Source organism: Electrophorus electricus, chromosome 2 (assembly GCF_041902795.1).
Source record: "Electrophorus electricus isolate QZ-2024a chromosome 2, ASM4190279v1, whole genome shotgun sequence".
Taxonomy (NCBI): Eukaryota; Metazoa; Chordata; class Actinopteri; order Gymnotiformes; family Gymnotidae; genus Electrophorus; species Electrophorus electricus.
In genome coordinates, this window is record NC_137498.1 from 31,064,904 (window position 1) to 31,091,073 (window position 26,170).

At 40.3% G+C, this 26,170-nt stretch overlaps 1 protein-coding gene across 1 annotated transcript; it reads left to right on the forward strand.

Moving 5' to 3' along the window:
* The first annotated feature begins 1,023 nt into the window (after nt 1–1,023).
* On the forward strand, nt 1,024–25,947 carry shisa9b (shisa family member 9b). Its single transcript, XM_027009005.3, has 4 exons — nt 1,024–1,896; nt 2,933–3,054; nt 18,453–18,599; nt 21,489–25,947. Exons 1-4 carry the CDS (start codon nt 1,268–1,270, stop codon nt 21,878–21,880), a joined length of 1,290 nt encoding a protein of 429 aa, XP_026864806.1. The 5' UTR covers nt 1,024–1,267; the 3' UTR covers nt 21,881–25,947.
* The last annotated feature ends 223 nt before the right edge of the window (nt 25,948–26,170 follow it).

The following is a 26,170-nucleotide window of genomic DNA, read 5'->3' on the forward strand; positions in this document are numbered from 1 at the left end:
TGTTTCAGGTTGGTTGAGACCATACTGGTCAATGTTTTGATACACAATTGCCAAAATTACTAAGCATAAATGATTAAAGCATAAGCAACAGGAACTCACAGGTGCACTACATTGAGGTACCTTGGACAAAGATTATACAGAAAGAACTGTTGTTCAATCAACAAATGCAGCATCTTATTTGCCTGAGCTCTGAAGGTTATTAGGTCTCAAGCAGTCTTTCTTTAGATGAAATCATCAAGCAAAATTGAGGTCACTAATTTATGATAGTTAAACAAAGTTTCAAATGCTTTCATAGAAGCCTTCAGAGACAATGCTTATGCTCTGATGTTCTAAAGTGACAAACACAATAGTTTGATGCCATCATTCTTTTATTTCTGCCTGTGCCTGTGTTTTGCGTGTGAGCAGGCCTATATCTTGTCAGCTGCACCAAAATAAGGTTTTTGATGGTGAACAAAGATCACCTAAGACAGGACTATTGTGAAATCAACAACTTATCCAGTGATCAGTTTTTTAAATAAAACTATTCTACAAACGATGAAATTTACTATTCAAGGACACAAGATTACACGATTTAGTACTTTGTTTTACTCTCGTTAAAGCTAACAGAAAACACGATTTAGCTTGGTGCAAAACAACGGTTAATTTGTCTCCAGCAGGGTTTATGACAACGTTATTCTAATTCAGTGGCTAATTTTTACAGTCTGTTCTTACAGTCAGTTTGGCCACCTTTCAGATAAACTGACATTCTTTGCAAAATGGAAAAAAAAAAGATCCCCTAGGCAGTAAGCAACTGTCCAAAACATACTCGTACACAGACTGAAGTAAGAAAAAACGAGATTTTAAATTCCATAACTATTAAAATAATTACATCAAGGCGCAACATGTTCTTTAAAAATAAACACATCAGTTACGCGCTCATACGAACACCCTCTGCCTGTTTCTCGCTTTCTTCTACTTGCACCTACCCACACTTCGGTCTCTCTCCTCCTCTCTCATAATTACGCATTTGGTCCTATTCAGCGTTATATTCGTGAGCTGCGTCTGCTCTGGAACGAACTGCCAGACAGCGCTACGACGCACAACGGAATGGTGAAGAGCAGCGTAGGCTACTGGGAGTATAGGATACCTTTAACAACAACGAGATTTTATTTCTGTTTTGGTTCTTTGGGGCAACGATATCAATCGTCTGAGAACTAAAAATTCGTATGTGAAGACAACAGTCGACTGTTGCGCTCAGATGCGTCTACCAAAATGACAGTAATCGCGGATGGCGGCAGTCTTCTTGTTCGAAATAAGCATCCTAACACTTTATGAGACAAGACCCTCAAGTCTGATTTTCAGTGTCAAATCCACCGTAAAACAGAAGTTGAAAAAAGAGCACAGGATGAAAAGCGCGGGGTTACTACTTGGTTACTTTCTGATGAAAGTTCTTGTGTGTGATGCCGGTGGAGAGCTTGGGAAAAACCTTGACGGTTTAGTTATGGTGTCGGGATCCAACGAGTCCAGAGACGGAGAGAGTGATCTCTCGGAGACTCCTCACACGGAAGACAGATGCCGGGGGTATTACGACGTGATGGGCCAGTGGGATCCACCGTTTGTTTGCCGGACGGGTAGTTATTTGTATTGCTGCGGAACCTGTGGCTTCCGATTCTGCTGCGAGTTTAAAACCTCGCGGCTTGACCAGACCACCTGCAAAAACTACGATACACCACCCTGGTCAATGACAGGTAGACCGCCGCCGAAGAAAAACGACCCCACTCACGATCCAACCAAGGACAAAACGAATTTGATCGTGTATATAATATGTGGAGTAGTTGCTATTATGGCCCTGGTTGGGATATTCACAAAACTTGGGCTTGAAAAGGCACATCGACCTCACAGAGAAAATATGTCCAGGTATGTGACCAGAGAACAACCCACGCTCTTATGTTACGTTATGGCCTTACCTAACGACTGTGAACGCGATACTTATGACAAATAATACGTACAAGCTAATGTGTCCAAGAAAGGACTTTGTTGGGGGCTATATAATATTATAACTGCATATTTAGTTGTTGTACGTGAATGTAAGTCATTTCTTCTATGATATTTTCAAACAAATGTTATAATAAAGTAACATTGCTCTTAATTTCTCTTACTAGTCTCATTATGTGGGTCAGCATCTGACCCTCTAAAGAGGTCATCGCAGGAGATGTAAACAGATAGTGAAGACACAGACATTCTAGTTTATACCACAGAGCCACTTTCCTACACTCTTAGATCACACCTGCCATTTATATCTAAATTAAACAATTATTTGTTATGAAATGAAGACAATGCGTTACTGAGTTCAAGAAACATTTGGAAAGTACTGGGGTAAAAACAATGAATATGAGTTTGTTTAAAAAGCTTTTTGAAACTTTCATCATAAAGTTCATTCCAAAAAGCAGAAATAAGTGCAAAATACTTTATGGTAAGAGTTCTGCAGTGGTAACAACTGGTGTTCAGTAACGGTGAAAACGATCTCAAGGACATGGCAAAAGTGCTCTAACCTCTGCTTCTAGTTCAGCGAGTGTTGATAAGAATGTGTAATAAACTAGTCATTATTCAACTAAAATATACACATGCACATACAAGACGTGTTGCTCTAAGTCAGTGTGATTCTTTAAAAAAAAAAATCACATTATTTAATGCTCCATCTTTTCTAGATTTTATCATTTTATTTGCAGACACTTAGAAGTTTATCACGTCCCCTTGTGAGCATGTGCTATGAGTAACAACCGCTATGTCATGTTTTTATTCTGCAACCCTTGTGTGCTTAGGGGAAAACTTCAACTTCCTGCTCAGTATACATCCATCTCACTCATGAAATAAAACCTCAGAATAGGCTTGAAGGACTTGAAATCAAAGTCATCTGCAGTACAGTGTATCAGAGATGTGTGTGTCTGTGCAGGGCCCTGGCACAGGTGATGCGGCAGACTGCTCCAGCCGAGGCCCTGCAGCGAGAGGAGAGCCTGGTTGTGCCCGGGCAACCCTACGACACAGTGCCCACCAGGACAGCAGCAAACAGCCTGCGTAAGTACCCGCCTCTCACTTTACACTCAGTTGCTCCGGCAGGATGCTCCAGCACTGTGCTCCGATACTGCACTCCAGTACTGTGCTCTAGCATGGGGAGCAGCAAGCGTGGCAGGGCACTGGCCACACTCATCACTTTCAGAAACCAATAGTAGCAGCTGGTGGTTATTGACTGCGGAAAGGCAGCTGCGAGCTCCCGAGGCTGTTGACGAGGGCACAGCTCCTTGGTTGCGTAGCTCGGCCCCTCTATGGTGAGGTGGGGGTGTTACAGAGGGCCATTTTTGGCATGTCCGGTGGGCTGCAGTGGCACTTCTATCCTCAGTGTTCGATTAACACACTGGGGTAGTAATTACCACAGGCTCAGTGGCTGACTAAGACACACAACAATGCTCTCTCACCTGTACTCGCTCTCGATCTTGCATGCATGCTCTCACAGACACACTCAGAAGCACGCTGGCAGACGCATGTGTAAGCTGGACTTTAATCACCATGAAATCATGCAGCCTGTGGTGCTGCTGCATGCACTGGGCACAGCTCCCAGCCTTCCCCATCCACTCTGCCAGCAAAGATCAAACTCTGCCTTTGACTGGGAAGTCACATGTGTAAATATTAAACCTGTGTTCATGACTAAAAGTTTTATTCTGGAAACTTCAGACATGTGTACAAACACACATAACATATGTGTCCCCGTTGCTATGGCACTAGTGGATTTTCCTCAGCTGAGTTTCCCTGTTGCTTATGGGATGTTCAAATCAATCTGCTTGACTAATATGCCTGAACGTAATATGTTAATAATCACCCGCTGTTACCACCACTGCTGCCATCCCTGAGAATCTTGTGAAAAGCTGTATTGGTTGATGTTAGTAGGGAGGTGGAGTGGGTGTAGCAGATGGTGTAAGCTCTTAGTAGTGAATGCCTTAGTAGTGAATGCCTTAGTAGTGAATGCCTTAGTAGTGAATGCCTGTTCATGTGACGCTCTGACTTAATGTGACCTGACTGGAGGTGACTGAATGATGACAGGCAAATGTATGTGGCCTGGCTGATAACATGGAAGTTTCAGTGTGACAGTCTTTGAAACAGATAGCGACGTTTCACTGGATTTTAGGATAGTGGTGACATCTTAATCAGTGTCTGAAATGGGTGTCTAATGCCAGGTCAGCAGATAGGTTTAGGGCATATCATATGTCCTGGATGTCTTAAAGCCTTGAGCTCTTTTGCTCGTGTTTGCTGTTTGACACTGCTGTTCATAAGCTATGACAGTACAGGAGCACTTCTCCCTATGTCCCTCCCTCTCATACTGAACAAAAGGCTTCCTCTCCAAAAGAAAAACAAACTGCACACTAGCAGATAGCTGTTGTGGGCATGTTTAGAGAAAAAGACCTGGGTAATGCACTCCCTTGGCTCTTGGTATGTGTGTGTGCGCTTGATGGCTCTTGTTGTGTGTGTGTGTGTGTGTGTGTGTGTGTGTGTGTGTGTGTGTGTGCGCTTGCTCACTCCTGGTTTATGTGTGTGCATGCTTGAAGGCTTTTGGTGCATGTGTGCCTGCTGGTGTGGTGCGTGCTTGCTGAGATGGAGTGGATGAGTGTAAACGGGTGGGGTGTGTGAGAGCGCTTTCTCTACGGGACGTGTGTATAGGCACAGCGGTGTGCTGGAGGCACGTGGGCTAACGCTCCTTTGCTGAGCTAAACCCACATGGACAGGTGCGGCTGCGACGTGACAAACACCGGCTACTGTCAGCTCCACTTCTCATTGCAAGAGGGAGATGGAGATGGAGATTAGGTGGGGGTGCTGTGCTTCACTGTTTCCCCTCCTTTGAATGAATTTAGGTGTTTACTGTAGAACCACTGACTGGGAGGACTGTGGTAAAATAGGTTACACAAAGGCAACCGGCCAGACAGGCCAAAGAAGTGGGTTATGTGTACTTCTGTAAAACAATGCAGGACCACAAAGTTTAAAAAAGCAAAGCTCTTATATAATGACGCTACAAAGCACCAAAAAAGTTAAAGTGACTTGTTTGGATACCGTCTCTACTCTTTTATGGTGTAACAAGACACTGATTCAGCCACAGTATGGACAATACATTGACCGAAACATAACCTTGGGAAAGCTGATTGTGGGAGTCACAGAAGTGTCTGCTGGGTGCTGTCAGCTGGTCCTGCCCCCTGTCAATCCCATTACCACACACAGGCAGCATGTGCTGGCATGTTGCACTTATTCTGCAGTTTAGACAGGATGCCACACTGCATGCAGGTGTAGCTCTGCAGAGAGGTTGTAATGAATCCACCTGAGAGCCTTCGCTTGTGTGGCTCTGTTCCTTGCCTGCATCAGCTGCTGCCTGACTGCTTCCAATCCACCGGGCACGGACAGCCACTACAGATTGATCAACGCAGAGCAAACTTTCAATCAACTCAATCATCTGATCAGTCAACAGAACAGCTGAGAGAATTGCGGATTCATATTCGGAAAGAATTAGTACTGGGTCAATGGGCCGTGCCATGCCTCATCCTGAATGGTGCTTCTAAGTATTGTGGTTATAATGAACAGTCATGGTCAGTGTTTACAATAAATCTAGACTGTGACATTTTTACTCATCTCATGCAAGGTTTTCCCAACCCTTTAAAAGTCTAGTTCTAGAGTGTGACAGTTTTTCTTTTCTAGTAATGTACTTTCATGTCGCTAGGGTTTATAGTAATAAATGTGTATATTTCCTTTATAGCTCCATGGAAACAATGCTGTACTGACAAAAAAATGCTGTACTGACAAAAAAAAATCATCTGAAAGAGCTCCAAGAAGTTATATCCTTTAAGGCTGGAATCACCGTTAGCACAATGCATTATACTACAAATCCATTTTCCTCTGTGACAAAGTTCTTGAGTTCAATGTCACTGCGGGTACTAGTTTACTGGGCTGCTGTTTCCATGGCAATACTACATTGGTTTGTCTGCCCACCACTTCTGCTTAAAAAGAAGACTGATATGACAAAAACATAGAAATAAGATCAAAAGTGATTTCCAAGTTGAATGAAATGTGCACTTTCATTTTGACATATTTATTTTTTATTTATTTAGTTTTGACAGTTTACCTTTAGTGTTTGTTGTACTTGCTGGAGAAAAGACTAAAAGCGAAGACAACCCCCCCCCCCAAAAAAAAACAAAAAACAAAAACAAAACAAAAAAACAGCAGGAACAGAAAATGGCTTAATTTTTTTTTTTTTATTATTATTTTCCTCAAATTCCCCTCAGTATCAGTAACTTAGATCAAATATTCTCAGTTAGTAGCATAAGGCCCAGAGGCCAGATACAGCCTACCAGTAAATGTCATTCAGCCTTTGAGTTCAGTTGCTTGTTATAACGGAAATTGGCCAGATCAAGAACTGCATAAAAATGTTCGGTGCAGTGGGGATGTAAACACTGTGAGATGAAGTTTCATGAATTCTGGGCCACTCACAAACCATGACATAAGCCCAGTTGCACAGCTTTATCACATATTTTCATAAAAAGGTTATATCACAGTTAATCCAATTTTTAAAAATAGATTCTTAGTAAATCTGTGTTTGGGGGGGGGCCAGCCAGGCATCATTGGGCTTAGCTTATTGATAATTAAAGACATGATGGTTAGTGTTTTGGCCTGTTCCTACCCTCACACTGAACTCCACAGGCTTCAAATAATGGAAAGATACAGCAAAGACTACACTACATGCTATAGTATCCATATGTTTTTAAGAAATCTTAATCATCTCTGTATTAAAAATCTTACTTATCTCCATATGTTACTAATATTGTGTACATGGCCCAGGAATGCATGGAATAAAGAGATGGGGACACTGGCTTCCCTCTTTGACTACAGTTACTGTTCTAAATGTTAATGAGTTTATGTGCAGGAGGAGAGAGGCTTGGCAAGAGGACCAATCCGTTCTCTCTAAACAGAGACCTTTCTTTTCCCTTCTTCTTCCTAGAATAATTATCAGTTAATTTCCTGCCAGCAGATTTGCTGACAGGTAGTTGGCTGTGGGGAAAACAGCTCAGGTGGACGGCAGTGGCGGCAGGCAATGCACTCAGTTAGCGCTGTTTCACAGACACCATGCTGCTACTGCATTAGACACACAGGATAGCACCTTATAATTGGGAAAAGAAGTGAACAAAGCTCTCAAACAACCACAACATATAAATAAGTATTAATTAGCATGATGTCATAAATTGCGAGACTCGTTTCAGACAAGGAGTGCAGAGTGTGGATCTTCGCACTTCTAAATTTGCTGTTCAGATGGCAGCAGAAAAAGCATTCCTGTGTTGTAGTGTGTGACAGTGCTATGGAGTGCCGCAGTCCAGAGGTGGGTGGGGGTGGGTGTTTAACTCTGTCCTTTTCAGACTGTGCCATTGACCAACCACTCCCACTGGTTGACTTTCAAAAGACTATGTTTATAATAAAGGCATGCACATCACCAGTGCAATATTAATATTCTTTGGGCATATCAAAGAGCTGGAGGTAGCTGATTTGAAAGCACCTGGTTGTGTTTTAATTCAAATGAGAAGTTGTTGTTCTTAACACAGCTAGTCATGGTTACACTGGAACTGTAGGTAGTCAGAGGAATCAACAATGTGTTCTGGCCTTGACTAGACTATTTGACTATTCAGGTCCGGTCATCACTGCAGATTCTGGACCAGACCTGGGTCTTGAAGAGTGCAAGATCTATGAGGGTTCCTTTTTTCTAGATTGTATTGTGCTTATTTCTGCAAGAAATGCAGGTAATTTCTGAAAACTAGGTAGGCATATATGTTTTATATTATATTCAAAATTTATAAATATATATATATATATATATATATATATATATATATATATATATAAAAACATAAATAATATAAATTTATAATATAAATTATAAATTTATAAGTTATTTATAAATCATATTGGCCTTTAGGGTTGTTTTCCACACATATATATATGTGTGTGTGTGTGTGTGTGTGTGTGTGTGTGTGTGTGTGTGTGTGTGTGTGTGGAAAACAACCCTAAAGGTCAATATGATTTATAAATATTGTATACATTTAAAGACGTGTGTGTGTGTGTGTGTGTGTGTGTGTGTGTTGAGTGAAGTCAACAGCACGAGTCACCATCAAGTGCCCAGTGCCTGCTGTTGTTCTGCATCTGCCTGAAACCCCTCAGAGGGGATCACACTACCAGAAGGTAATATAACAGATATTGCGGGCAGCTACAAGTCCCACAAACAAATGGGAATCATGAATAGGCCATGAAAGAAAAGCAGCTACAGCCAAATACCTACAAAGAGTGGGGCATATCCTGAGAAGCTGAATGGGAAGAACAAGATCTGGGCTATCAACACGTATGCTCTGCCAGTCATCAGATATCCCGCTGGCATAATAAGATGGTCTAAGGAGGAGACAGAAGAAACAGTCATCAAGACAAGTAAACTCCTCACAATGCATGGAGGGTTTCATCCCAAATACAGCACTCTGAGACTGTACAGTATGCAGAAGGAGCAGGGGCCGAGGACTAATGAGCGTCAGAGCCACTATCCAGGATGAAACAACCAAGATCCAGGAGTACATCAGGAAGTTGGCCTCAAGTGACAAAGTGCTTAGTGAGTACCTCAGACAGCAGAAAGCCGAAGAGGATGGAAATGAAGAGCAGGAAGTAGCAGGAAAAAACCCTGCACGGTATGGACCACCAGCAAATAGTGAAAATGGCTGATATGGAAAAATCCTACCAATGGATGGAAAAGGCTGGATTGGCATGGCAGCACAGGAACAAGCTCTGAATACAAGATCAGTAGAGGCTGGGATCTGTTACATCAGGCAGGACCCCAGATGCAGGCTGTGCAAAGATGCTCCTGAGACAATCCAGCACACAACAGTGGGATGCAAGATGCTAGCACGCAGGGCGTACAACAGGAATGCCATAAACAAGTGGCTGGCATAGTGTACAGAAACATGTCCTGTGTATGGGCTGGAAGTTCCAACGTCTAAGTGGGATATACCCCCAAAAGTGGTATAAAATGACCATGTTAAGATCCTGTAGATCTTCCAGAAACAGACAGACAAGATGGTAATGGCTAACAAACCGGACATAGTACTGGTGGACAAACAGCAGAAGAGGGACATAGTGATAGATGTGGTAATCCCGAGTGATAGCAGTATTAGGAAAAAGGAACATAAGAAGCTTGTGAAATACAAAGGGCTGAAGGAAGAACTAGAAAAGATCAGGAAGGTGAAGGCAACTGTGGTTCCGGGGGTAATCGAAGCACTTGGGGCTGTGTTTCAAACTTGGAGAATAGATCCAACAGATACCAGGAACAACACCCAAGATCTCGGTCCAGAAGAGTGCAGTCCTTAGAACAGCTAAGATACTACACAGGACTCTTAAGCTTCCAGGCCTTTTTTTACATTTTACATTTAAAAACAGTTAGAAGTAGGCTCACTCAATATGGACTAAAATACTATGCTATGATTATGCTGCTGCATATTACGATGATGATGTTGATGTATCATCATATCATATTAAAGCAAACTGGTAAAACCTTTGATATGACAGTTAAAGATTTGCTTTTATTATTCTGATCAAAATGATTCACAGTTTTTGGATCATGTGAATGCTATGAGTTATCATCTCACCCACGGAACACTCTTCTGGGTGCATAAGAATGTTGTGGATATTCACAGTACAATAAACAAAAAAAATTGTGATTTGCTAGTGACCATATTTGCATATTGTAGTCTTCTGAGATTTTAGAATTGGACAGGCCAATATGTTGAAAATGATTAATGATTTAATGATTAATGATCAAATTACAAGATCTCAGAATACTAACTGCAGTAATAGCTTTGTCTTAACACCAAAGAACCCCATTAAAGCAACCAGATTATTTCAAACCAGTGGCAATTTGTAACATTTGACATTATTATTTATTATAACATGGGTATGTTACAGTACCAATGTGTCATTTATGCAGTTTATTTTGGATCTTTAGGGTGTAAGAATACTCTGTCTGCTGACCATGCCAGTGGAACTCCTGTGTGACATTTGACCCTGTCTAGTTGTCACCCTCTGCACAGGTGATGCCTAGACTCCCAGGAACCCTCCCACTCAGCTACAGTGCTTGTGTTGCCATGCTGTCCTTTTCACCTTAGGGGGTGTGAGGGTTGGGGGGTTAACTTGCCCTCCCTCACACAGAGAATGTGTACCCCTCTCGTTCCCCAACACACAGGGGGTGCCAGAACCTGGTGAGCTACGGAACATTGTTGTGTTTTAGGCCTTTCACAGATCTCCTGTTTGTCAACACAAAAAGATTTCAAGGACACCTGCCTTCTCCTCTTCCATGCACAGCATTTTGAGCCATGTATGGGCTGTTCTGCAACACAGCACAACAGAGCTGAGCATGAATTTAACAGGCCTTTGATGCTTGCAGACTGAGGCAGGAAACTCTTACAAGCCTGCAGCAGACATACTGTATAGGTCAGAGTGGATTTTGGAGTATCTTCCACTCAAGAACTGTTATTTAGGTCATAAACATCAGCATAAAAAAAGGATTGTGTGACTAGACACTTCACCATTACTTTACATGACTTTCAGTCAACTGGAATTAGAGATTTTTTACAAGCACTTTTTAGACACAATCAAAGTTCTATCAACTGCAGATCTTTTGGTGGCCATCAAGTCTTAAGATTTAGGCCCCTACTTTCACTATTGAACTAAAACTGTAATTCATTTTTCATATATGACATTTATATTTTCTTGACAGTGCACAGAGCATTTTTTGGTGTTTTGACACATTGCAAAGTGTACAACAGTGGAAGGAATTTGTAAGACCTGGCACAGTATTACTTTTGGGGGTGCGGGTGATGGTTCAGGGTGTATTTGATATATTAGCATGTTGGTCATGCAGCCACAGTTTCTGCAACTGCTTACAATATAAAATGTTACTAATCCAAGTATTTGTTTTTCTTGTCAAATGCAGCCTGTTTGTATGATATGGAGTTGGACATTGTTTTAAATGTTGAAAAAGCTTTAATATAGACTGTATGAAGCTGCCACTCCAGAATAAATAATCCCTCATTTGGTGATGCCACTACTAATTCCATGATACCAACCTGTACTAGTCCTGACAAAGGCTCCCCAACACCATTTTTACATTTTTCCTCCAAATAAACCATATTTAATAAATTTGCCGGTCTAATGCTCAAAAATATTGTTTTATAATTTGAATTTGTAATAAAACTTGTTTATGTATTATTGTTACTGACACAGAATTTTGATTTTTGAATTTAAGGTGTCTCTAATTGTTTCAGTAATATATAGAATATTAAACTGTGATAAGCAGGAAGAGCAGGTTTGCTCCTGTACATATAGACCTTCTTTCCTTTGTTTAAAGAAGAGGCAGTGATTTATTTATCGATCATATTAAAATGTTCTGAGATTTTCTCCTCACCTGGCAGACTTAACAAATAAATTCTAAACTGGTTACCTTCTCGGTGCCTTTAATGAAAAACCTCTATCTGGAGGCAGACATAACTTGAGCCCAAATAAACAAATGGTACTCCCAGCTCCCTGGAACAGGCATTCTTTAAGGTTGTCCCAAAACAGATGAATGCGTAGCCTATGTAAAAACTCAAAACATGCTCCATCCTTGGCTCACATAGCTAAGGTTTAATGGCAATTCAGTGGTTAAGGTACATGACTAGTGATCAGAATGTTGCCAGTTCAAGCCCCACTGTGGTCACGTTGCCACTGGTGGGCCCCTGAGCAAGGCCCTTACACCTCAATTGCTCCTAATTGTAAGTTGCATTGGATAAATGCATCAGCTAAATTCTGTAGATCTAAATATGTAGGCTGTGTGAAGGAGGGCTGATGTAAACCTTGGAATCCGCTTTGTTTCAAGGGTGGCAAGAAACAATGAAAGACACAGGTTTGATGTTTCTATCATGTTGCAAATATTCCATTTTAATAGGATACTTGTTACTAGTTTGATTTTAATTTCTGTCTAAAGCTAATGTGTGTTTTTAGCTGAACAATGCTCAACTGCTGTTCCAAATATTTGCCTATGTCATTCTTAATGCTGCCTTGACTGCTCCATTTCCATATTTAGGCACTGTCCTAAGTACAGCCATTTAAAATAAGAAAAGGAATATGATTGGCTGACAGTATGCTAATTAAACACTACATCCTCATTATATTCCATTCCACCCAACCTGTTTTGTGGATAATGTTTATTAGTACACTGGCATAAAGATGTTGGACATGCCCTCATGACCTTATGGCAAGTAGTTGTGCCAGATGCAAGACATGTCACTCACTGCCTGACTGTAATATTACTTTTTTACTGTAATAAAGGACAAACACTAACAGTGGCAGGCAAATCTTGGCTGTAAATCAACACTGCACAGAATTAGACAGTGTAGCATCTAAGTATTTCTTACAGCCTGGTATCCCATGCTTGCAGCACAGTGTAATCTTTCCTGTCAGTCTTAGTATTTTCCAGAATGTTATTGGGCTGACAGGATATGAATGTCTAATATCAAACTCTTCCTACCCTGCAAAAAGCAGACTGCTTTAATGCATTTTTAGCCTGTTCAGGTCCAGCACAAAGCACAAAACACACAGCCTGATAGAGGCATTGAGTAATAGCTTTGGGTATATTTGAAGGTGGGCTATGGGTATTGCTGTGATTATCTTTGTCTATTAATATTTATAGCATTTCAGACTGAGGCAGTGTATTGAATATTTATAATAACCACATGAGGCTCTATCGTGCTGATGATGTCCTCTTTGGAAGTATTCCATAAGAAAGCATAGGGGAACAGACATCTTAAAGCAACAGTAAGGCATCAGAACATCCAGTTCTGTTTATAGCAAGAGTATGGCAGATTTCCATCACTTCCTTTCACTCTTTAGATGTACTATTTGCTAAATATAGCCTTTCTCTCACTACCAGCCAAATAGCAGAGTTTTTGATGTCGCTGTTTACAAATGCTGGAAATATAAACTCATTTAGAGCTTTTATATCTGGCTTCTGTTGCCAATGACTGCTACTTTTTAAAATGAAGGCACATAAATTCTCAGCATGCGAATGTAGTGTGACCCTAAGACAAGAACATGTGAGAAACACCCTGAGAACTATTGGCGACAAATAACATATTTAAATAATTGAGAATATTGTTTCTGACAAAATGTATCAAATGCCAATGTTCAATTTCCTTCCATAACCTCTGAATGTGCCTATATCTTTGTTAGACCAAACTTCAAAAGATGTTTTTGTGCATTTATGCAGCAGTCCCTCCTTCCAGCTCTCAGGTAGTGGCTACACATAAAGAGTGCAGGGTCAACTCTCTGTGATCACTGCATGTTGGGATTGGCAGTGCCTTGCGGAGATTAGCCAAACTGCCTGTGTCAGTTCCTGTTAATACTAGGATTCTGTGCCTGTCTACATTGAAAACTACTTTTTTGTGTGTTAAGGTTACTAAAATCCCTGGGTGTGGCCATAAGGTGTAAATATTGGATCTATCTCTATATATTATATGCTGATCTTTGACAACTCAGTTATTAAGAGGGTGAATTCGGATACATGTTATTTTTAGTTTTGACTAGACTACTGTTCATGTATGGCAATGGTCCTTCTAATAGGTACTGATCTCCCAAAAATACTGCTTTGCATTTTTCATGAGATCTTGGAGGGCATCTTTATCTTTGGTTTCAGCTCACTTTGACCTGGTATCTGTCGCTTCAGACAACCTTTGTGCCCTTAGATGCAATTGAAGATGAAAAAAAAAAAATGATTCCTTTTTTGAGCCATTCTTGCTGTGACATGTTTTGCTGGTGAAAGTGAAACCTGTTCATTTTGATTGTGCCAGAACAGCTTTTATACCTCTTCAGTTTTTGCTCTCAATACTACTCTAGTGAGAAGTTAAATATGGTGACAGTGAGAATTGCAACAATCCTGATTAGACCTACGTGGTGCTATTTTATTTTTTGTCTATTGTCTAGACGTCTAGTGCCTGGGTCACAAACTAAGAGATGAGCATGACCTCAGTAGGCATGCTCTGTCCTTACATAGAAACCTGTGCTAGGAAAAGAGCCCAGATGTCAGACTTGCAAGAATTAGGCTACACAATGGAGCCATTAAAAATAGCAAAGCTACCAATGAGACATTTCCAATGCATTGTTCCTAGTTAATCAAAACAGATCAGTTCAAGCCTCTCTTGAAAAGTAATTAGTTCAGAACTTATATCTCTTTTGACCAATGGGAAATAGGGGCCTAATTAGCCTAGTTTGTCTATTAATTTCTGTTTTATCGTTGAGATGCTGCATTAAAGGACTGTGAACTCCTATAAACCTAAACTAGCTTTTGCAGTGTACATTCAAAAAGTTGTCCAAGTTTTACTCTCTGCTGTTTTGCTCCTCCTGTGTCTGATCTCAAAGTCTTCTTTATGTGTTTGATGCATGTTTTTTTTTGTTTGTTTTTTTGCTTTCATTAACTACATGCTCAAGGAAGAACAAACAGTAATTTAACACCTCCCCATCAGAAGCCCTGTCCCACTCTTTTGCCAGGTTAAACCTGCTGTAGGTGGCTCTTGGCTATCTGCCCCTCTGCTGTCGCTCAGAAGTTTCAGTGGGTATTATTAATTCATTGACCTTCTGTTGGTCTTCCTCCTTCCCTGTGGAGAGCTCCTGCTCCCCTGCCATTCCCCTGAGCCTCCCTTCAGGTAACACTCCTCTCACTTATGGAAAACTGTGCCTAGTCTCACAGGTATTCTACATCTTCCATCAAAACCAGCCCTAACAGCAAATGTGCCGAAGGGCTAGGAATGTGAAGAAACTGAGGAAACTGCATTAAACAAGAAGCTACAGACATATACAGGTTATGTGTACCAAATTTGAGAACTTAGACCTTGGTCAATTTAGACAATTTAGGAGAAAAATCAGTGCTGACTGAAAGTTATGCTATTAAAACCGAATGCCTTTTGTTAAACAGCACTACAGTAATTATATTATTCAGTGGCATATAATCTCATTCCTTTATATACTGCATGAGGGGCCTAAATGTCTTCTTGCAAGCTAACTCTGTTAACGCATAGGTTCATCTTTGTAAAACCTTTTGTTAATACCTCTATGTTGAAAAATGTTCAGGAAGATGTGTGTTTTAGTATTTTATGTGGACAATCACATAGACTCTCTCTCTCTCTCTCTCTCTCTCTCTTTCTTTCTCACTATCTCATTTAGCTTGATATATTAGCCTTCTTAGTTTTAAAATCTCAACCTTTCTGCTCCCCACGCTACTCTAAGGGTATTGTTTGAGTAGCTGTGCCATAAACTTGCTATGCCATAAACTTGCTATTACATTTCATATTAATACATAGGTTCTAATGGTAGAGTCACAAACTACTCCCTTCCAATACAGGGAATTCCTGAGGGAATAATGTTCAGGATTAAACTTTAGCATGACATCTTAGACACCACCTCAGATGTATTTCCAGAGCTACAACTGAACATGAACTGCTAAATAGCACGTTATGGCTAACTACTTATGGCATCTGCCAGATAACTTGTCTGTTACATATGTTGTAATAGAACTTGACACGCTTTGCTTACTCCATCTTTCAAGGGTCAGCAGTACGCGTTTACACCCTGGGTAATTACACTGTGTCTCATATGGGCCACTGAGTGGGAGGCCTGACATCTAGCTTTGACAGCTGACTGTATTTGTGTTACATGGCCTGTCTACAGACCCATAGAGCCACAGGCCTTAGAGCATGTGTAACTAAAGGTGGCATATTCATTAAGTTGCTGTCTGCAAAAATGGCCTAAAACCCAATCAAAGGGTGTGTCAGGGGAGAATGATGAGAACCAAAGCCTGGGTGACATTTTGACAGTAGCTGACACCCAGCCCCCCATCTCCAACCCTCAGCCGCCACCCCCAGCCCTGACAAATGGCTATTCTGTTCTAGAGCCGATCACAAATTAGAGCAATTTCTGTCAGTATGCCACTTGGTTTTGGAGAAATTATTTTGACCCACATCTGCACAGCTTTGTCAGCCATTTGCCCATGTGACTAACTATGTGTTCATCTGCATATAGATGGCACATCAACAGTCATCACCGAAGTGATGATTTGCAAACAGAACCAGTTTGACCTCAGCCCAAATCCAAATGTGTGCAATCCAGGGAATTCAAGGCATGTACAATAAAACAATGTTATTCTTGCTGTAAAATGAACATTCCGTGCTTGAATGATGGTTGCATGGCAACAGTGTATTGGAGGGCATCCCAAGCACAACTAAAAAACCCCAAAGAAATAGACAGAGAGACAGAGTCTAGTTATGTGAAGTCCAGAGAGTACATTATCCTATCCTTTCTAGAATATAGATCTAGAATTACATCAATAATCTCTTAATCAGAATTTGGCTATATAAAAGGACTTGAACAAACAAATAAGAACCTAACAAAGACGGGACGACATCTGAGAATACATCTCATGGTTAATGTTAGTAACACACAGATCAATGTGAAATCAGAGGACTGTCTTGCTATGCATCAGTTCTAATAACCCAAGGGGTCATAGCATTCATTTATTTGAGTAATGATCATGCCAAAGAGATGATATGTCACTGTCCGCAGATATGAGAAACCATCATCTGGCACTGTGCCTGTGCCTTAAGCAGTTATAGCTGCTCCAACAGATGTATTTTACAGCTGGATTAGAGAACTTCAAAGGACATTTTCCCATAAAATCAGAGTGCCAAAAATAAGGAAGGATTTTCTGCTACCCGCTTTTCATCGCTAGCCTCTTTGCATTCCTTTATGAAAGAACACTGAGCTTCAGAGCAATTGGTGTCTCAGTGATTTCTTTTCCTCAGTTTTGTTTTGCATTCTCTATTCAAGGTCAGTATTTGAAGTAGCTTGTTTCAACATTATGCAGTAGGTCTTTGTGTTTCTCTCTTTCCCTCCTGCCTCTGCTTCAGCAGCAAAGGCCAGTGTTTATTACAGCTTCATTAGCTCAGGAGTAGCATCTTTTGTCATTGCTTCTGATTAAATGATGGCTAATGTTTTGAAGACAACACCCTGAGTTAAATAAGTACAAGTATTTTTGAAGAGAATAATGCAATGGGCACGCAATAATGTGTGTGCTTTATATTAAGAAAAACTGAGTTTAACTGTTCCTAATTCACAATGCTTACTAAATATATCTGCTGGTTTCCCAAATCTTTTACCAAAGTACAGGGGATCAATCCCAGACTCCTGTGGATCATCAGAGATAGTAGACATATTGGGCAGAACATTTGGCTGATCTCCAGTGGCAGTAGGCAGAAGACCAGTCACTTTGCCAAGCCCTAGCCATGCAAACTTAGTGAGTAACAATGCTGCCTCTTCTGTGGGAGACTGGGGTTCAATTCCCATCTTGACAAGTGCTCTGTGCTATAACAAAACGAGTCCTTTTGCAAGACTTAAACACTATACTCGCCTGCCTCTGCAATGTGATTGAAAATTGATAGCTGTTCTGGATAAGAGACTGCCTAATGTCTAAAATGTCAATCCTGAAGAGATTTCAGACTTATGCCAACTGTGACCCTTGAGGACCATGTGCCATGGCAGCTTTGAGTCAAAATACAGTGGCATCAAGAGGAAAAGAAAATCCAATTCTGAATCCTTATCAGTTGAACAATATCTCAGCAAAAGCTTGCAGTTGCATTGGGCATTAATGTGTTTTGACGTTAACGGTTCAAAAGCGTTCGATCGGACGGGAATTAACACAGGAGAACCTGTCTGGAACTCTGGAAACCCATGACTAATGATTGGCTTCCATGGGGTGTTATACAGAGAAGGCACCGAATAGAGATTTCCACAGTTGTGTTGATGGGGCAGTGAAGCAGATCACATACATATTGTGTTAAGCTTAACAGCTCTGCTGAGACACATCCTCACTCAGAGTCTGGACCCTTAGAGAAATGAGAGACCATGACTGAAAATGCTGCTGGAGGACTGGAGGGAGGCATTGAGAATTTATAAAACTTAAGTCACCCAAAATCACTAATGTAGCTTACAATGAGCGAGAATTTGTTGAGGCCTGATGTAACATGATGATAACAAGGTTATGAACAACTACCTACTAGCTATTATGCATTATTAACCACTTATTAACTGTTTGTGTGAACTATTCCTAATTCTTTAATGTCTTGAGGAAATGCACTTTTAGGCTTCATTGCCTCATATTTTCTAAGCGGTCTTCATTTCATACCTTCTGAGCAGTCTTTTTATACCTTGCAAAAGTAAATGGAATATATAACATAGCCTGTGCATGCACAAAGTTTGGCTTTCAGATGGAGGAGTCTGAGTGAGCTGTGTGAAGGCTTTTTACTAATCCCTTTGGCTTTTCTCTCTCTTATCTCCAGAGAGCACCCAGATGACCAGCGTGGGTCCAAGTGCCACACTGATGCAGGCTATGACACAATATCCTGCACTGGGACAGGTCTCCCATGCTTATGAGCAGCCACAACTTGGCAAGGAGAGCAACAAATATGCCTCGTTGAAAGCAGTGGGTAAGGCCTGCCTAAATACCTAGATTAGCCTTGCAATAATTAAGTTTTGTGCATGACTCAAATGTCCATGAAGGGAATTACAATTTTGCTGGAAGGAACACCTTTAACCTTAAAGGAGTACCTTGCTTGTGCATGTAAGGGGAACTAAATGCACAAGATCCCTTACCAGTGGAGAGTCAACAATATTCAACCCTGTCTAGTACGTCTCTTTAGCAGTTATGGGTATGTCTATGCTTGGTTTAAGGCAACAACCTCAAAAGCAACCTATAATGACTCTGGAGTAGTTTTTTGGGGGGGAGTGAGCACAATTTTGTTTCCATGGGCAACCTGTAAGCACTGGAATTTGTTCAGACATTTATAAGCCCAATAGAACAAAACAATATTATTTCACTGTGAATATGTTTTTTTTTTGTTTTTTTTTTGCGTCTGCTGTCTTTTATTGGGTGAGGGCTTGGGATCTTTATTACATGAGTTCTCTGCTAACTGAGTGGCAGAGCCTGAAAATGTGTGGCACTTTCATTATTAATCAAAATCAACATATCTCAATTATAATTCACTTATTTAAGAACAGTCAGACAATTGTGTTGGCTGCCACACTAATGTATGTGCTTTTTTCCTGGACTTAATAAAGTGGTCTGCCAGAGTCACAGTCAAAACAAGCACAAAGTTAACTCTTTTAATATGTTATTTTTCTTGTAGGATTTAAAGTGATGGCAATTTAAATTTTATTCAAGCCTTGTTTTGGCTACTTTTTCCATTACCTCACATGTTCATTTGTTCATTTATTTGTACTATTAGAGATGGGGTGTCCACTTTAATAATTCCTAAAAGGAAGACATTTGGGGGGATGGGGATATGACGCTACAGCACACAACATTAAAGCCATAACCTATCTAGCTACCTAACAGAGCTTACCAATGTGCCTTGCAGGCACTGGTAGTTCAGTAGTTAAGGTACTTGACTTGCAATCTTAAGGTTGCTGGTTCAAGCCCTACCACTCCCAAGTTATCACTGTTGGTCCCCTGAACAAGACACCTAACCCTCAAGTTGTACTCAGTCATAATTATAAGTTGCTTTGGGTAAAAGCATCACCTAAGTGTAAACCTAGAAGTTTGTAATATAAATAAATGCTTTTCTCAAACACCTGGTACCTAGTTCCAGTATTTAAGTCTGGTATAGTGTACAGGAGGTATGAAATTCATCTTTCCTACTCTTTAAAGAGAAAGGACTGAGACCTGAAGTCATTTTAGGTTTTGGTATTTTCTCATCGCTGCAAAGGTCTTACCTGATGAGCAGTTTGAGCGCAGGCTTTCTATAGTTAGCTGGTAGGTGAGGTACAAGGCAATCTGTTAAACCAATGAAATATAAGGTGTTTGCTTTGACATGTGTGTAACCCACTGATACGCTAAAATAATATTGTTCCGTGGAAAGCAACTACCAGTTTACTCCTGAAGGATGATAAATAACCATCCTTCCAGGCATCCTTTGTGACGTCCTTCCAGGCATTCTGTGAAACAGGACAGGGTGCTGAAAAACAGGACTGTCCAGCCTAAAACCAGGATGTCTAACCACCGTAATTATAGAGCTAATCACAGGGACTCCTTGTTTTTAAACCAAATCACTAATGGTAATTTTCTAGTATCTATTATGGATTAAAACAGACCCCTTCCAATGAGCTCAGCCAAAACAAATGAAGACATATCATATTTGATCCCACCAGAACACTTTGGCATGATAACAGCTTTCTAAGTATGAGGAACGGAAGCCAGCAGAAGAAATAACATGTAATGGTGGCCTTCTCGCTGTGCAGTCATCTACAGCTGAAAGGTTTCTGCTGGTAATCCACTGAAGTACCGATCACACAGCCGGCTCTTTGGAGAAACAAAGGCAGGTTTTTCTAAAGCAAGCAGGCTCGGCAGATGAGCTGGAAAGGCTGCACCAGCCGGGAAGCTGAATCGTGTGGGTTGCTACTGCCTGAGATGGGGTGGTCGCCCTCTCTGATGTATGTTAATCTCAAAGTATTGATGTGCATGAAAGGGCCTTGTTCTCCCAGACAAGTCTAGACTCCCTGTTGCCTCACATGCTTTACAGAGCTGCTCTCTCTGTGGCAGCGGTTCATACTAGCAGGGACTCAAGACAGTGTCAATGCTGATAGAAAGGTCACACAAAGGATATTTAATTAAGAAGTCTGAAATGTCATGGAGAACCAGTGAAGACTTCAAGCACATGGAAGGCAGTTCCAATTATGGCTTTACACAGTTTCAAGGTGATGTTCTTTGGTGTGTGAACTGCAAGGAAATGACTTCTCAGACTGAATGGCTGGGGATAAGGTTTAGAAAACTCTGAGAACAAGATAAACTAGAGAATCGGGGAAATGTACAAATGGCTGACACAACTTCACCAATAAATGTCAATGTGAATCCTCCGTCAGAAAAAGACTGCATGCTTCCCAACAATAACAACAACATTCCTGATGTTCATTTTTATAAACTGCACAATAATAATATAAAAAGTGAAATAAACAATAATAGGGTAAACTGAATTATTTAGCATATATTTCATACCTTCAGTCTCAAGGTACCTTGATGTATGGCCTATTACAACCACTTACCATATCAATAACTTCTTTCCTCCTGACCATCCTTTCGTTCTTGTAGCTATGCAAACGAAGTACTTTTTTATCCTCTCTGATAAGAATACCTGTCTTTGGCGGATTGAGTTTGATGTGTGTAGTATTGGCTCCAAGCAAGATCCCACAGGAGGAAAAAAAATGCAGTACCAAAAATCTGCTTTGATTCTGCACTGATTTCTTAATGATGATCACAAAGGGAAAAAACACAAATGGCTTTTATCAAGCACCTGCATTTTTTGTTATGTTTATCTCTCCAGCTGAAAAAGCCAATGAGAACTTCTACACAAACCGGAGGCACGTGGTGGACCTGGCGGCGAAAGGCACGCTCCCTCTGCAGCCGGTGCATCTGGAACCGGAGCCTGCCAACCCCTACAGTCCTGAGAGACCCAAGATGAATGGACACAGGGCCAAGAGCACCAAGGTGCCCTGCTCACTCACACTGCCCTATGGCTCTAGCACCATTGCCAGCCCTGGCATGCTGAAGGCATGGGATGCCACAGAGACACTGGCACGCCGGCACACGTACGGCCCCAAGAGGCACAATGCACTGCTGGAACAGGTCAATGAACTGGCCTCGGTTCGCAGCCAGCCCTACCTGCCCCCACAACCCTATTTCATCACCAACAGCAAGACGGAGGTGACTGTGTGACGGGCCCCGAGCGCAGCCACCTGACCACCCACCCAGTGGGAGCCAGGGAAAGGGATGGGAGAGCGAGAGGGAGCGAAAGGGAGAGGTGCATTGCCAGGGCCCTGTGTTGACAGAGGTGCGTCCAGCCATCTGCAAGGCCCCATGTGCTTAGGGTGTCTGTGTTTTTTCCTTTCATCCAGGAAGAGTTAACATGAAAGAGGATGGAACAGTGTCTCTTGTCACATCATGGTGGAGGGACAACCATAATTGTTTAATCGGTACTCTCTCTGTGTCCATTACTGCAGTCTCTGCATTATAATGCAACAGTGTGACCTATAGTAATGAGCTTATGACACAAGTGAAAATAGAAGACAAGAGTGAGCCTCATAATTCAAGGAGACTCATCAGCAAAGTGAGATGGGATGAGCAGAACTCAGTGATGCTGTATTTTGGGCTACTCTGCTTTGGGCACATGGCCCTAAACTCAAATATGGAAACAGGCTTGAAAACAAAACATGGACATTTCTGGACATCTATGAAGCTGGTTCTTTTACTGCGGAGTCAGTTTTGATATAGGCAGCATGTGGACACCCAAACCTCTCTGTAGCGATAAAACACGATCTAATCTGCCTCTAAAACTGGCATCTAAAAGCTTTGTGCTTTTTAAGGAACACATGATGTTTTCTCAAGAACAAAGATGAATCATATATTTGCTCATCTACTGTTTACTGATGTCACATTTCAGTAGAAAAGGTTGATATGTATGTAGTGCTCTAAAACACACTGGTTATTTTTTCGCTCTTCGTTACTGTAACTCACTAGCTTCCAGTGTGTTTGTTGTCTATTTTTGTATGTGTCAGTGTAAAGAAAATAGATGATAGAAAGCCCAGAATATAAATGGCACATGGTGTATGTTTTTATAATTATTTTTAAATATTAGGAGAATTTGAGTTAGAATTTTAATGAGTAAATCACTGGTGACATTAGAGTCCTAACTCAGTGAAGCCCTAACCTGATTGGTTCTGATGAACACGAGAGTAACTTCATTACTTCTTACAGCTTAGTGTTTCTTCAGTAGATTGCTTTAAGAGCTCCAAAACATCAAACCATATTTCATGAAAACCCATGGCAATAGTTTAGCATTATATACTGTAATGGAAATATGATGTACTGTATTTAAAGTAACTAAATGTCTGAAACATGGGCAATGCACTAAATCCATCCAGGGTTCCATCCAGGTTTCCATCCAGGTTCCATTCAGGGTTCCATCCAGGGTTCCAGGGTTTCTTTGGGTAATTGTTCCAACCCATGCATCATGATGCCTGACTTCATTACTTGAGCCTTTGCAATGAAAAACCATGTCAATTTATAGTTTTTCCACATTTTACAAAATAGAAACAATAATATAAAGCATTATTGCAAATGCCCAATTTTTTACACTTCCATGATAGAAGTAATGTAAGTCTATATAAAGCATATTTTCCATTTTAATGTCATTTTAATGTAAAAGTTAAAAAACTAAAATATCAAAAACTAAAATAACTGAAATGGCTGATATGTTTTTTCATTGCAAGGGCTCAATTGTGCATCTTAATGTTTTATGAAGATGGGCTCAGTGAAACCAGTTGGACTTTGTGTAGGCTTAGAACAATGACCCGTTGAGCCTTGATCTTAGCTGAATCAAGATTCTCTCACCCACATCAGAAAATTGGTCTGTCTATTTTGATTTGTTAACCTCTGAACATCTGAATTTACATTTACATCAGATTTAGGCCATACCAGTATGTTTAGGCCTGAAATAAATGGCTTTTTATCCTCTTTAAGTTTTAGAACCTGCATTCTATATTGTTAAAGTTCTGCATACCTCATACACAGCAAACCTTCCTGATATCACTGTTTTTTGGCTGCTGTGTATGACTCATAATAATATTTAAGCAATTTGGGGCTTACATATTCTTTATGCACTTCCCAGAGATTTATTGTAAAATCTCATCTGATCATAAATAAGGACATTTATTTGGTGTGGAAGTGGAATAATGTTGGAACTAAATATAATGATGTATAATGACATTGTCTGGAGTCATCATATGCATGTTTGCAGTCAAATAGTAAGACTGTCCAAAATGTTATCATAACACTACATGGAATTATCAATGATGAGAACGGTTGTATTTTATCCCCCAGGGAGGTATGCATTATATGGTGCATTAGAGCTGTTTGATGATAAATGCCACATGGCAAAATATTCCATCTCACATTATATAAAGACACAACTGATGCAGTTTGCCATGTGTTGCTGTGTCCCCCTGCCAAATGATGCAAGTCTGCCTGACACTATAAGAACAAGTCGTCATGGCAGCCAGACACAGACTCTGTGCGTCACTGCCACACATCCTGCGACAAAGTAGTATTTAAATCTGAAGTAGTGGTTACTGCTTTGACATTCACTTAGTCCACTTAATGTCTATTAAGACGTCTTACTGCCAGTGCTATAATGACTCAGGCACACCTCATAGTCATCGATGTGTGGAGAGCATTATTTTGAATGAAGCCGTACTGCATCATTTTAGTTTTTTCCCTTTGTAAATCAGACACATCTCACCTATGGATTATTGGATTACAGTTCCATGATTTAAAGGAACATGTAGAAAATTAGACTAAATATCACTTGAATCCTGTAGAGAGTAGAGTGCAGATAAAACCTGTTCACAGTATGAAACAAACCAGGCTGTTACCATTTTCCAGCTGTTAAAAACCATTGTAATCATACCAATTAGCTGAAGGGTATGAGCCTCCTGTTACAGTCCCATGGAGTGAGGTTGCACCTGGGGTTGTCTGTTGTCTGCTGATTGATTATTGTTTAGTTTTGTTGTGCTTGGTGTTTTTGTCATTCATTACCATTCAGTGGCTGTTCTCTGTGCTTGGTGACACCCAAGAGAAGCCAGTGCAAGTAAAACAGTAAAAAGTTTTTAAAAAAGTTTAACTATTAAACATGATACTAATATCATCTTTTTGCAGAGAATGGTACCATGTTTACTTTGCAGTTGAAAAGGAACATGGACTACAACATTATCAATGCAATCATCTCTGACATTATGCACAAGGGCTGATATTTACAGAGAAAACCAGAACTGTGATCTATTTCCAGGGGAACCTGGTGCAGTTCCAGTATCTAAGATGTCTCTAAGATGATGAACTCACACAAAAAAATGGTTATCTGTCTCATGGTAATGATCTTGACAAATTCAATAGGCACGGAGGGGTACAGAAGTCACCATATCCTCCTTAAAATGCTCTAATCATATTGTTCTTTAGCTTATTCAAAAAAAAAAAAGATTGCTCCACAGCCTGTGGTAGTGATATTGGTTTTGTCCAATTATGTTCTGTTTATTTCAGATCTATTGTGTTGTGTTAACAAATTCACATTACAAAATGTAATACCTCAAAAATGAAACGTAGTAAATCCAATGTTTTTTTCATTCTGGATATTTAACCCATGACATTCAGTACTGATAACATATTTCTGTATGGTCTTATAATGTCATACTCTGAAAGCAAAGATGGAATAGCAATAGAATAACTAGATATTCCTAAGTAGCTTAATAGTTGCTGAACAGAGTAAGTTGTTAAGGTTAGTTGTCTGTTTTGTAATTCACATATTCAAAGTGATGCTATCTGAAGGGTACTTCAATAATGCATTGAAAACAAACATATTAGGCAACACAATAAACAGATATACAAAAACCAAGCAGTGGAACTGACTAATATAATTTGATATTGATCTAATGAAGAATTATTTTGTGGTCAACCTCTATTGCAAAATGTATGTCCATTCATTATCCAATAAATCATACTCCTCTGTGGACCTGAAAGTGTCCTTGATTAGATATAATGAAAATGATTAGCAAAACAGGGAACGATGGGGACCCTCATTTCATCCTGCTGTCCATAGATATATATGTTCTATCCTGGATGAGTGCCCTTTGTTAAAATAATACATGGAACATTTCTGTGTGCAAGTTGCAAAATGAGACACTGTTGTATTGTTCATTTCACAACACCTCTTTACAATAAATGTCTCTTCTCAATCTTTTCTGAATTCATTTTTCTATAACTCTTAAAAGAGTTCTGGTTGGGACTTGGTAGCTATGTGATAAATTTTTTAAAGATTCAAATACATAACTTCTGAAAGTTTCTGAAACTATGCTACATCAAATGTCTGTCTTTATCTTATTCAAATTTGCACAAAATTAACATAATGAAACTTTGTCTTTATGTCCAAAGGTTCAAAAAGTAGTATGTACTAGAACT

Coding starts and splice junctions, on each gene's coding strand:
- shisa9b (XM_027009005.3), top strand. CDS start 1,268: ATGGCGGCAGTCTTCTTGTTCGAAATAAGCATCCTAACACTTTATGAG. Junction 3,055..18,452: donor GACAGCAGCAAACAGCCTGC/GTAAGTACCCGC, acceptor TCTTATCTCCAG/AGAGCACCCAGATGACCAGC. Junction 18,600..21,488: donor TGCCTCGTTGAAAGCAGTGG/GTAAGGCCTGCC, acceptor TTATCTCTCCAG/CTGAAAAAGCCAATGAGAAC.